We start from the raw sequence: 13,820 nt of genomic DNA on the forward strand, positions 1-13,820 counted from the left end.
GTTAATGAATAGGAAAAGACTTTCAGTCCCTGCAATTAAAAAATATTTATAGTTCTTAAGTTTAGATCTTTTATAATAATGCCAATTCTTGCTTTCTGGGAGGGAGCGGGGAGCCACATTTGGAGGTGGCGTACTCATGGCTCTGGACTCAGCCATCATTCCTGGCAGTACTCCGGGGAGACTGTGGTGTTGGGAGACTGAACTGGGGCTGGCTGCATGCAAGGCAACAGCTGTTGTTGCTGGTAGTATCTCCAGTCCCAAACGGTAATCAGAGGATTCTTTACATTTCAGCACATAAAAAATTCTTCATAAACATAAGACTAAACAAACACCTTCCATGTTTGGTTTTTGGGCTGGCGATGCTCAGGGTTACTGCTGCCTCTGCACTGAGGAATAATTCCTGGTGGTGCTTGGGGAAGCAGGTGGGAAGCCAGGGGTCAAACCTGGGTAGGCTGCGTGAAGTGCCTTGCCCACTGCATTATTGCTCCAACCCCAAAACTTCCATATTTTAAAGTTGGGAACTATTTCCAACATTACTGCTTAATCCTGCAAGTAATTCACTGAACAAAAATATCTGATGCTACTTAATTGCAATGAGGATTATAGCAGGGTCAGCACCTAGAGGAAATTATAGTAATAAATTTTATAATCTCTGGAACTGGTAGGAAGGATGCTCTCCCTTTCTAATTCCCCTCTCTTCCCTACACCATTTACCCTCAAGTTCTCTGTGGTAAAAATCAAAATACTCAACTATTCCTGAAATGACCAAGAACAAAAACAGGATGGTTCCTATTCCTATTTCCCCTGAATAAACTAAACATAAAAAGTACTTTTGCCTGACCCACGTGTGTCAAAGGAACAAGCAAAACAAATCTAGTTTAACTTGTTTGGATAGCATGCAAAAACAAACAAACCAACCTGACAGTTTAATGTCAAGTAAGCAGATTCAAAGTGCCAACAAAATGCTAAAACTGCAAGCCAGCAAATGGACCTCAACTTGGCTGATAATTTAACAGTTTTGCAATGTGACATGCCTACATTTATTGAACATGAAAGACTTTTTGAGATCTTTGAGAATAGAAACAATATATGGAAGACCAGACTATAAAAAAATGTTTCCTATCTATACATATTAGCCAAAAAATATCCTCTGATAAAGTCAAAGATTTCAGAATAGAATGGTGAAAAAGAATATCTAGTGCAAGAGTAGGAACTGTCTGGCCCTGGTACACGACGGGACAAGCACACATGCTTCTCGCCAGCTACCCAAGGCCGTCTGCCCATGCTGCATGGCCCACGGATGAGGTTATAAATATCCCAATGGGCCTGGCCAGAAATAAGGCTCCCCTCCCCTGAAACAGAAGACTACAGTGACTGACAACCCTCGTGTCCCTAAAAGTACAAAGAAAAACTTAAAAGGAACAGAGGATGACATTATGAAAAAGCTTACGTGGGAGAAAATAGTAAAAGCAATTTCGGGTCTCTTGCAGATTTTAAATGATAAAGCATCTAATATTACCTTTCTTTCGAAAGAGTGCGTTTAGGTAATTTTCTGCTTGGCATTCAATCTTTTCAGCGTTGGGCTGGCCCTGAGATGCAAGCTCCTCCGTCGGTGTAGACTGCGCGGAGTCAAGGGATGGTAGGCAGTCCTAGAAGCAGAAGGAACATGGAAGAACTTACAACTTGACTTAAAAATGAGACTTCATTACACACGGCAAAAAAAAAAAAAAAAAATCATTCCCTAGATGCTTATTTGTTCCACTTTTCGCTCTGGCAAAGCCAAATCAGCCTTAATCCTTAGCAAAACCATACTATAAAAAGGTAAAAAAAGCATTTAAGATTTATATCACTGGATAAACTCACTATAGTAGCATGCCAGTAATGCAATATTTTCCAAGAATTTTACCAAGAAATCAGGTGTTTTTCCCTGAAAGGTTGAGTTCTCAAATCTTCTCAAGTACTTCTTATCACAGTATACAAGGCATTAGAACCACATAAGATGCTGTTTGCAAACTTTAAGCCCTGTTCAGATTCAACACTAATATTTAATTATTTATATAAGATATAAGACTATTCAAAAGACTGCAAGAGAAAGTGAAAGGCTAAACCAATACAAAACAAACAAAAAAGCAGTACCACATTATCTTCCAACTACTGCTTCCTAAGAAATCAGACTAAAGGGTCGTCTGAGCCCAAGTGAGGCCACCCTTGTCCACCCAAACACAGAACAGTTCTGAACTGAGTTCATGAGTTAAGGTGCTACAAGAAAGTCATGTGGAGTAAGCAAAAAAAGATGAATATCCTGAAATTTTGATCTGCAAGATAAGCTAAATGCTAGACTTTTAACATAGGTCTTTAAAATATCCTTTTTATACCCAAATCATGTATTTCAATTTCCATTTGTAAGTCACAAATTTTGAGAACAAATTCAGTTTAAAAACTGTTACAATTAGTTTAGAAATAATTTTATAGCACTAAAACTTACACTGACTGCTTCTCTCTGTAGGTTACAAAATGAACATTTTTCATCCATAGACCAGTCAGTCAGCTCTTCTGGTTCACAGTCTTTAAAAGAGGGAAAAATATTCATTAAATATACTAACTTTATTAAAACAAATAAAGTTACCACTCTCCACAGCAATGGCTCATATTAAAAAACAAAAACAAAAAACTCTATTAAATAGAAGGGGGCAAGTGCCTAACTCTCAAACTGATGACATCCAGGAAGATATAGAAATGGCTGTAAGGAGAGTATTTTGCACTGTTATGGAACCAAAGTAGCAAGAAAAATGAAATGGTTGTACATTAATTTTAAATAACAGGGTTTTAAGTATCATCTGACCCTTTAAAAGACTTGGTTATATTATTATATGATTTTATTTTCACTATGAAAGAAAAAATGGACATAAGAGAAAGATGGAAATTTTGCACATCATGAAAGATAACATAAAGAAGAGAAATAAAAGAAAAGCACTAGAAAAGCCAGACTTTTGAGAAACAGAATGCTGCATAAGAAAAATGTAGAAGTCCAGAGCTTAAAACCTCAGATTAGCTTTTCATCACATTAAAGTTTCTGTTGAAAGAGCTAATAAAAAGCTGGTTAACAAAATTATACCAACATTTTTTTTCTTTTTCTTCCACAGCAACTTTCCTTAAAAATTTAATTTTATATTAGAAAGTTTTCTGGAAATATTTTCTTATGAAATTCATCCAAAGTAAGTTCACAACCTCTTTCTTCTTTTTTTGGTTTGTTTTGTTTTGGGGTCATACCTGGCTGTGCTCTGGGTTTATTCCTGGCAGGCTTGGGATACCATATGGGGTGCTGGGGACAGAATCCAGGTCAGCCACATTCAAAAGCATCTTATTGCTGTTCTATCTCTCTGGCCCAGTGATTTTCTTAAACATAGATTTTGTCTGTTTTGATTTGGGTGCCCTATCCAGCTGTGCTCAGGGTTTACTCCTGGCTGAGCTCAGGGACCATTCCTGAAGGGGCTTGGGGGACCATATGGGGTGGAAGGGCGTGGTACTATCTGTCTGTCCCCTAACTTTGTTCTTGCAGTAGAAATTCCCTATTATTTATTCTTAATATATTCATAAAAGAACCTCAAGTAAATATATAAAATATTACCATGTGAGATGGCTACACTGGAACTGATCGGAAAGCAACAGAAAGTACTACAGCATCCCCTTCCCCCATAACATATGTCTAGACTACAAAGAAAAGATTCTTACTGTTTCCCAAATAGAAGGTAATTATGATAGGATCTTCCCCCCAAATCTCTAATATTAATCCAAATATGCAAATGAGAAAAGAAGATACTGTAATTGATTGGAGCAAGAAGCTCAATGATACTTCCTTTTAGTTTTGTAAGAGACTCAGAGATAATACTAATTTACCTAACCTTAGAAATAGTATGAAGTTGGAACATGAATATATAGCAATGGAAAGATAACTTGAAGTCTCCAAAGCAGCGGGATAGAACTTAGCAATTGTAATGTTGTCAAGTAACTTTTTATTTTGATTTCCCATCTTTAGGATTTCCATCACCCAGCTACCTTGTGGATCGATTTTTTTAAAAAAGTAAAATTTCTTAATAAACTACAAGAGATCTAACAGGTTACAACACGATGGGATCATCAATAATCAAGTTTTGAAATCCCATACTATCATCCACGCAATTACAAAGTTTGCTGAGAAATATAAATACCTAAGAAAAGTTTAAATAATCTATCACTGTATCACTGTCATCCCGTTGTTCATCGATTTACTTCAGCAGGCACCAGTAACGTCTCTATTCCTTGAAGCCCTGAGATTTTACCAGCCTCTCCTTACTCATCATTCCCAATGACTGGAGGCTCTTTCAGGTCAGGGGAATAAGACCTATTGTTACTGTTTTTGGCATACTGAATATGCAAAAAAGATAATATGTAGTCTGTGATATTTAATTTTGAATTAAATTTAAAATAATAATTATTATTTTTAAAAATTTTATTGAATCACCATGTGGAAAGTTACAAAGTTCTCAGGCTTATGTCTCAGTTATACAAAATTTAAACACCCATCCCTTCACCAGTGCTCATATTCCACCACCAAAAACCCCAGTATACCTCCCACCCCCGCCCCCCCACCTGTGTAACTGATGAATTTCACTTCATTTTCTCTTTACTTCGATTATATTCCATAATTCAACATAAAACTCATTATTGTTGCTGGAGTTTCCCCTCAAGAAAGACAGCCCTACTGCCAAGGAAGCATTTGATAATTAGTTTTCCATTGCTTAGAATGAAGAGATATGAAGTCCCACTGTTCCAAGTACATAACTCTTTTTTTTTTCCTTTCCTTTTTTTTTTTTTTCTCTTCCCCCTTCCCTCGCCTCATAGCATGGTGGACGCCATGCCGTGTTTCTCCCCGAAAATGGGAAACAACCGGGAAAGAGGGATATTTCCTCTTCTCAGCTGGCGTGGGGCTATGGCTTAGTTCTAGAGAAATGGCTGCTACTTTGATTACCTTCAATATTTCAACAAAAAACTCACTGCTATTGTTTGGAGTTTTCCCCCAAAGTCAGACCTGCTAAAAAGGAACCGTTTCACATTGCTGACAATTAAGAGACGTTAAGTTGCTCGACTGCAGTAGCGGCCACGCGGTTTTGGATTTCTGTATAAAGTCCAGGGAAAATACTGTCAGAAATTGCATAGCCCAGCTCACAGTCCCAGTGCATTGCTGTAGGAAGCCGCTCTGGATGCCAAAATGGGTTAGAAGGTCTCTGGAATCAAAGTCTTTAGGAGCAGAGGGTCCGTTTCGCACTCAGCAGCTCCGGATCTTATCTGGGCCGAGGGCGTGCCGGTAACACCCGCTTCCCATGATTGCCTGTGAGTCACAAAACTGCAAAAACCTTAACTCTGGGTTAGGAGTCTTAGAAGGTGGCTCTCACCACGTGGATATTGCTGCCGCCACCATTTTCCGTGCAGAAAAACAGGGTGGAGAGGAAAAATCCATCCCCGGGCAGCACAGAGTTGTAGCCCAGCTCACAATCCCTGCCAAAATGGGTTAGAAGACCTCTGGAATCAAAGTCTTTAGGAGCAAAGAGTCCCTAAATTAATTATTTTATAGGGATCATACCCAGCAGTGCTCAGGGGCCATCCAAGACTGGGTTATCAAAATCAGAAATACATGCATGCAAGGCGTGTGCCCTTCCGCTTGAGCACATCCAGCTCTACTTTGCTCTTACTCCTCAACAGGTCTTTAGGAATACAGAGAGTATACGTAAACGGCTCAACGGCTGCTCCTCCCAGACAGGAGTATAAGATGAGGCCCCCATAGCCATGCCACCAGATTCCACGCCAGGCTGTTTTCACTTGGGGCGCCCCAGAGGGTGACAGGTGAGAACCCTCCCCGCCCTAAGGTACCCAGCCCCAGCAGCCAACCTCCACTACCCAACCACCACCACACTCCAGGCCGCTTTCCGGACCTGGAAATGTGTTGTGAAGCAGCCGCATGACACATTATAAGACACTTCCTACCCATTTTCCATAATTACATACCATATTATATTTGATGGAGTTCAGACAGTAGGTAACTAATCATAGAGAGTAATATATATATATATACATATATACACACACACATATATACCTATACATACACACATATACCTCTCAGAGAGCCCAGCAAGCTACCGAGAGTATCCCGCCTGCACAGACAGAGCCTGGCAAGCTACCTGTGGTGTATTCAATATTTGATTAAAAAATCTATACAATTAAAAAACTCATAACTGGTCAATGTACAGTGAGACCTAACGTTACTCCCCCAAAACAGGACCCCCGACCCCAGTAATGCTGGGTGTAGCCCTGGAGGGCCCTGTGTGGCCCTTGTGGCCTCTAATGCCCTCAGCACCACAGTGCCTGCAAGGAATGGCACCACCAGGCCTGAGCGCTGAACCATCCAGCCTGGCTGGCTGGCTGGCTGCTGCAGGGAACAGCCCCCCCGGGGGGGGGTGCAAGGGTGTGAGGGGGGGCTTCATCACTCTCATCCCCCCAACCACAGAAAGAACTGTGGCTATGCAGATTTTCCTTTCAGCCTTTCACCTCACCCAAAGAACAGAACCGTCATCCAGAATCTGCAGTCTGACTCTTACTAGGAGAGTTCTGTGCAGAGTCCTGTGACCAACAGACTAGGTGTGGAACAGTCTTCAGCACTCTGGAGTAGGCTGCCCTGTGAAGCCACCACTCCTCGTCTACATCCTGGAGCCTGGAAACACTACCCAGTGCCCCAAGGCCAGAGCGTGAGCCCTTTAGCCAGGCAACAGACCTGGACCGTCATGCAGTATCACCGTACGGAAAGCTCCACTCATCTGGGAGGCTACACACAATTCCGACTGGGCAAGGAAATCCTACTGATTTTATATTACAGCCCAGAAATAAGGAATATGCAAAGAATTTAATATTGGGATACTTGAAATAACAGCCGTAGGCTTGGAGAACAGCATTTTGGAAAAATGGTTGTAAAGTTTTATGAAGTTTTTGTGATGAATTTGTTAGCTCAAGAAGTATCTACTTAGTTAAAAAATTTCATTACAGTTTAGTTAACGGGATTACAACAGCATTCAGAACCACAACACATCCCCTCTTCACCCAAGTGCCCACGACCCTTCCCCTAGCCCATCCTTATGTCACCTCCAGTCCACTGTTCCTGCACACTCACCGACACCCCCCACCCCAACACTATCTGCTGATTGTTAAGGTTCTGGTCATACTGTGGCCTCCTCAGCACGAGCCCTGTGCCCCAGACTCTCCACTCACATGCCCATGTCGCTCCCCGCAGCCCTGGCCCAGGCCCAGCTGGCACTGGCAGGTCTAGATCCTAGTATTCAAGGTTTATTATGGATTATGCTATCACCTTGATTTATTTCTCTTCATACTACAGATGATTGAGATCATCCTGAATTTCGTGAGACAACCTTTAAACAATTCTGGTTGTAAAATTAAAATAAAACATTGAGTTCATCATTACTTTTTTAAGAAAGCTATTTTAGAAGCGCTTTAAGAAAATATTAATTAAAATAAATGCCTATAGAACTAAATAAATGACTGAATAATCAACAACTGTAAAAGATGTCATGAAATTTTGCTGGATTCATTCTGAATATTTGATACATTAAGTATTAAGATCAAAAGGGCCAAATTAAATACTATACAGAAACAGCCTCATTACTCAAAAAGGGTGTCTGGGGCTGGGAAATACTTGAGTAGCTAGTACATCAGGCAAGGAAAATACTAAAGTTAGATTCTGGGAACCACATGACTTCCTGCTTATCACTGGGTGTGGCCGTAGAGAGGGTTTGCCTGGCAGACCCCAGCCCTGCAGGGCGGCCCTCAGCCCTAGTACTGACCCACAGCCAGTATCGCCAGGCTCACCCGGGGCCTCTGAGCACCACTTGGGAGATGCCATCCTCTTCCCACAAAGAGAATGTCAGAGTGAAACTGAAAAAAACATTTTCTGGGGCTGGAGCTATAGCACAGCGGGTAGGGCGTTTGCCTTGCACGAGGCCGACCCAAGTTCGATTCCCAGCATCCCATATGGTCCCCTGAGCACCGCCAGGGGTAATTCCTGAGTGCAGAGCCAGGAGTAACCCCTGTGCAGAGCCAGGTGTGACCCAAAAAGCAAGCAAACAAACAAACAAACAAACCATTTTCTGCCATAGATAGGTAGTATTGATTAAAAAAAAACCCAAAACCAGGTTCTGATCATTTTACCTAGTGATTCAGCCCTGGTGCAGAACCAATAAGCTTTCCTATACTAGAAAACCTTGGGTAAATTAACTTCTCTGAGTCCAAATTTCCTTATCTGTACAATGAGAAGAATAATGTTGCATCTTAAAGCAGCAGTGAAAATTAAACAAAAACCATGGAAAAAACATATAGGAAATACAACAGATGCTTTTTCCATTTCATTTTTTAGAATATTTTCTTGTCTTCAGTATCTTAACCGTAAGAAATAAATTTGGAGTGCCCAATTATAAAGCCGAGTGAAAAGTCAAAAGAGGAGAATATGAGAATATTGTTGATTTTTTAGAAGTTACTAACTACTGTACAATTCAATTAAAAATAATCATTAATTATGAAAATATAACACATTAAGCAGCTGGAGCGATAGCACAGCGGGTAGGGCATTTACCTTGCTCGCGGCTGACCGGGTTCGATTCCTCCCTCTCGGAGAGCCCGGCAAGTATCCCGAGAGAGTACCCCGAGAGTATCCCACCCACACGGCAAAGCCTGGCAAGCTACCCGTGGCGTATTCGATATGCCAAAAACAGTAAGAAGTCTCACAATGGAGACGTTATTGGTGCCTGCTGGAGCAACTCGAGCAATGGGATGACAGTGATACAGTGATAAAACATTAAAAAGTTTAAAGAAAAACATTTTTATTTCATTATCTAAAGATAATGATTAGCATTTTGCAATTTAGCTTTCTAACAGTCTATGCTTTTATTAAAAAATAAGAATTAGTTGATTGTTTGAAAAGATCAACAAAACGGTCTTGAGAACAAAAAACAAGAAAATGTAATTTTTAGTATCAGAAAATAAAGATGGCACATCACTACTGTCTCTAAAAGATCCTATCATTAAAAGAATAATAAAAGAATATTACAAATAGTGGTTCACAAATCTGGTAACCTTAGATGAAATGGACAAACTTGAAAACACAACCTACCTATTTACACACAAAAATGCAGGTTTGATAGGACTAAATCTACTAATTAAGTCAATAATAATCTTGCACCACAAGAACAACCAACTTAGATTGTCTTTTCTATTACAGAAAATGTAGGTTGAGGAAATACTGCCTCGCTCATTTCCTGTTTCCATCATTATCCAAATACCAAACACTTGTATGAATACGCAGAACTCATCCAAGAATATATGCAGAGAGAAAATAAGCATATGGAAATATCTTAATATCATGTCAACAGGAAACTGAAAATTATAATACTATTAATCTCATTACAATGGGAAAATAATTTTCTATCAGTCATCACTTGTGAAGATAGTTGGCAGTTTCTTACAAAGTTGAACACTGCCTTTCCATATAATGATGCAAGGTCCTATGTATTTACCCTAGAGAGTTAAAAACTATGTATAGGAAAAAGCCTGCACACAAATGTTTATAGCATACAACTATTCATTTATAATTGCCAAAACATGAAAGTAATCACGTATCCTTCAAATAGGCAAATAGATAAACAAGACATACAGCAGTAATCAATAAGCAAAAAAAGCTGTAAATCACGAAAATAACAGAAGAACTTAAATGCATCTTATACAGTATAAAAGTGAGTCTGGAAAGCCTACACACTGCATCATTCCAAACATACGATGATGAAGAAAAACGATAAAGACAGTAAAAAATGGCAATTAATTATGACATGCATTGGGGATAGAAGCCTATATGGGGGCTGAAAAGAATAGAGAGAATTTTTAGGGCAGTGAAGCTGTACTGACAAATTCACGACAGTATGCAAATAGGCAAACCCTTGCAACTGTGCACACGGACTAACCCTAACGTAACTACGGTTCTAACTAACAATCATGCAACAAATGGAGCACAGCCCTGAAAGATGGAATTACAGGGGAACACAAAAGGGGGCATGGGAGAGTATACAGGAACTCTGTACTTTCTACTTACACTTTCTGGAAATTAAAAACCCTTCTAAAAATAGTATTAAAAATTTATGGTCAGATTCTTACATGGTCATTTACCAAAAATATATATTGTGCTCAAATATCATACAAATATATCGTAATATATCTTAGTAAGTATGGTCTATCATAGAAATGTCTCAATATTTAATATTTTACTGCTTTGGTTTTGTTTCTTCAACCTTGGTATTATAAAAATCACCATGGTTGAAACTCCTAGATAAATCTATGTATACACACTGATCAGAGATAGTAATTTATTTGATACAGTGATACAGTGATAAAATAGTATTAGATTATCTGACTTGTATATAAGTAATAATCAGTTCGTATTAGAAAATTACTGCCTTTTGATTATATCAGGCCATGAAATACTTGTAGGAAGAAATCCTATGTATTCATTTTTCTTTCACCCTGCTAGTATATTTAAAATAAGGGTTCAAAGTATTTTATCGATCAAAATTTATTTAAAAGTTTTATTGTCTTCATCCCTATATAGTGGAGAAAAACAAGAATATTAAACCAAAAAGATTACATTTCATCAGTGGTTAAGTCAGGGTAATAATCTTTCATATAAATATCCAGATAGCAGATAGTAAATATTTTAAACCAAATACTGTCACCACTATCAAATAATGCAAGTACAGTACCAAAGCAGTCATACATGATGTCACCAATGAGAATGGGCTGTTTACAATAAAAATTTCTTTGAAAAAATTTTTGTTTTTTGATTTGGGCCATACTCCGAAGTGGTGAGGGCCCGAGGTCACTTCCAAGTGTAACCCTGGTCAGAGGCCACCAGGGTTACACTGGTGGTACTTGAGATAGATAGAATCTAGGACTTGAAACAAATCCCTGCCCCCACTTAAAATGTTTGTTTTGAGGCCACACCTGGTGGTGCTAAGAGCTTACACCTGGCTTTGCACTCAGGTATCACTCTACTCTGCTGTGCGGGTGGGATACTCTTGGTAGCTTGCTGGAATCAAATTTAAGAATTAAAATATAAATCTCTTAAAACGCTATGATACAAAAACTTTTTTTTTTTCTTTTTGGGTCACACCCAGCGGTGCTCAGGGGTTACTCCTGGCTCTGCACTCAGGAATTACTCCTGACAGTGCTCGGGGGACCCTATGCTTGGGATGCTGGAGATTGATGTCAGGTGTGTCGGGAGTGTCGGGGATCAACCTGCGTCAGCTGCATGCAAGGCAATCACATTTCCTGCTGTACGATCTCTTTGGCAAGTGAAGTGACGTCTGGAGAAATTGGCTGGTTCAGTGACAGGATATGAAAAAGGAGTCACGAAAGGAGAGGAAACTTCCCCCTAAGACTTTTTATGTAAGTCATGTGACAGAGAAATGTGGATTTGGGGCACATGAAGAATGAGAGGAACACAAATTATGGGGAACTTAATTGGCAGTGCATAAAAAGTCCAAAGTTTAAGACACTCGGAGCCTTTTGAAAGATTCATTTCAAAATGAAATATATTTATGTTTTCCTCAAAAGAATAGAAAGTGAGGAGGACAGATCGAAGACAGAAGGCTAAAACTCATTTATTTTCAACAAATTAAAAATAAACATTTCAAAAGCTTCTTTCAAAACCATTCAACCTGGAGATGGCTCTGAATCAAATTTAGTGCTGTAGCACTGTCGTCCCACTGTTCATCGATTTGCTTGAGCGGGCAACAATAACGTCTCCACTGTGAGACTTGGTGTTACTGTTTTTGTCATATCGAATACACCACGGGTAGCTTGCCAGGCTCTGCTGTGCGGGCGGGATACTCTCGGTATCTTGCTGGAATCAAATTTAAGCTTTAAAATATAAATCTCTTAAAAAGCTATGATACAAAAACTTTTTTTTTTTTTTGCTTTTTGGGTCACAACCAGCAATGCTCAGGGGTTTCTCCTGGCTCTGCACTCAGGAATTACTCCTGGCGGTGTTTGGGGGACCAAATGGGATGCCACAGATAGAACCTAGGTTGGCCGTATGCAAGGCAAATGCCCTCCCCGCTGTACTATCGCTTGATACAAAACTTTTAAACTTAAAACACCTTGTGTCGGGGCGGAAGTGATAGCACAGCGGGGAGGGCGTTTGCCTTGCACGAGGCCAACCCGGGTTCGAATCCCAGCATCCCATATAGTCCCCTGAGCACCGCCAGGAGTAATTCCTGAGTGCAGAGCCAGGAGTTAACCCCTGAGCATTGCTGGGTGTGACCCAAAAACCAAAAAACACCCCCCCCCCCAAAAAAAAAAACCCAAAAAACACCTTGTGTCAAAGGTGATTTTTGAGGTATGGTGTTTAGAATATATTTTCCACATCAAGAACAGCCTTTCAAAATGAACTTAATCTGCATAAATATAGCCAAAATATTATGTGTAATTGTATAATAAACATGAGGCATGAATAATACACCCTGCACATCTATTTACTTGGCTCCTGAGTTTTAGACAGCGAGTTACTGTAGATCATATTTCCAATCATTTACCTGAAAACACACCCTAATCTATGATTTCTACCTGCAGAATTTTGGGGGTAGAGAGAAATGGGGGGGTCCCAAGTGGTGCTCTGGAGGCCTGGGGTCCCCTGTGGCCCTTCTCTGTGCACCTGTGGTTCAGTAAGAGGGCCTGGAAATGCAGTGCTGCTTGGGCCTGTGGGACCAGGGCTCACCGGGGCCCTCAGGAGGCATCGGGGCCTCCAGGGCTGCAGCTTGAGAAAGTATGTGGCGCTGGCATTAAATGGGGGAGGGCAACATTAACAGCATCTGCCTCCATTCCTGGGCTCTCTCCCCGGCCCCCGACATGCACATCCCTACAGTAAGAAATACTATTTTTATTACTTTGGAGGAGGATTTGATGGAGCAACAGCTGGCAGTGCTTAGGGCTTATTCATGGCTCTGGGGGGATCATTCCTGGCAGGCTTGGGGGCTATACGAGGTACCAGGAATCAAACAACCAGAGTCAGCTGTGTGCAAGGCAAGTGCCCTATCCTCAGTGCTACAAAAACATTTTTAGTAATGATAAGAAAGATGCTGGAGAAATCTATAATGGGTAGCTTATATATTCCCTTCCTCCCTTCCTTCCTCCCCACCTGTCAGGAAGGTTGCCTAATCCGCCCAGATACCCCATTTTCCAGTAGCTAGGGAGTCACACCCAGAAACTGCCCCTGGTGCTGTGTAATCCCATCAATGGCCAATGTCGGAAGCCTGTAAAACCAAGCTCTTGAAAGCGCTTGGATGCAATGTGGCCTCGCGACATCTAAGAGCCTAGTTCTCCCTCTTGGACAACCTGACAAGCTACCAAGAGTCAATTGCCCGCACGGGAGAGCCTGGCAAGCTCTCCATGGCGTATTCATATCCCAAATACAGTAAAAGATATATATATATCTATCTATCTTTTATCTCCAAGAGGTATATATATATATATATATATATATATATATATATATATATATATATACCTCTTGGAGAGCCCAACAAGCTACCGAGAGTATCCCGCCTAAATGGCAGAGTCTGGCAAACTACCTGTGGTGTATTCGTATGCCAAAAACAGTAACAATAGGTCTCATTCCCCTGACCCTGAAAGGGCCTTCAATCGTTGGGAAAGACGAGTAAGGAGTGGCTGCTAAA

General features: G+C 40.5%; 1 protein-coding gene across 10 annotated transcripts in view; it reads right to left on the reverse strand.

Moving 5' to 3' along the window:
- LCORL (ligand dependent nuclear receptor corepressor like) overlaps nt 1-13,820 on the reverse strand; it is a 155,125-nt gene that overhangs the window by 84,262 nt on the left and 57,043 nt on the right. For 9 of the 10 annotated variants that reach the window (XM_055138267.1, XM_055138271.1, XM_055138268.1 and 6 more), the window contains exons 3-4: nt 2,486-2,565; nt 1,520-1,649 (exon numbers count right to left, since the gene is read on the reverse strand). In XM_055138267.1, the coding sequence (XP_054994242.1) occupies nt 1,520-1,649; nt 2,486-2,565 (210 nt within the window). Of the gene's footprint in view, nt 1-1,519; nt 1,650-2,485; nt 2,566-13,820 lie in introns of those variants that run through there. The other variant, XM_055138262.1, reaches the window with a different exon arrangement.

The sequence above is a fragment of the Sorex araneus genome, chromosome 5, assembly GCF_027595985.1.
Source record: "Sorex araneus isolate mSorAra2 chromosome 5, mSorAra2.pri, whole genome shotgun sequence".
NCBI lineage: Eukaryota > Metazoa > Chordata > Mammalia > Eulipotyphla > Soricidae > Sorex > Sorex araneus.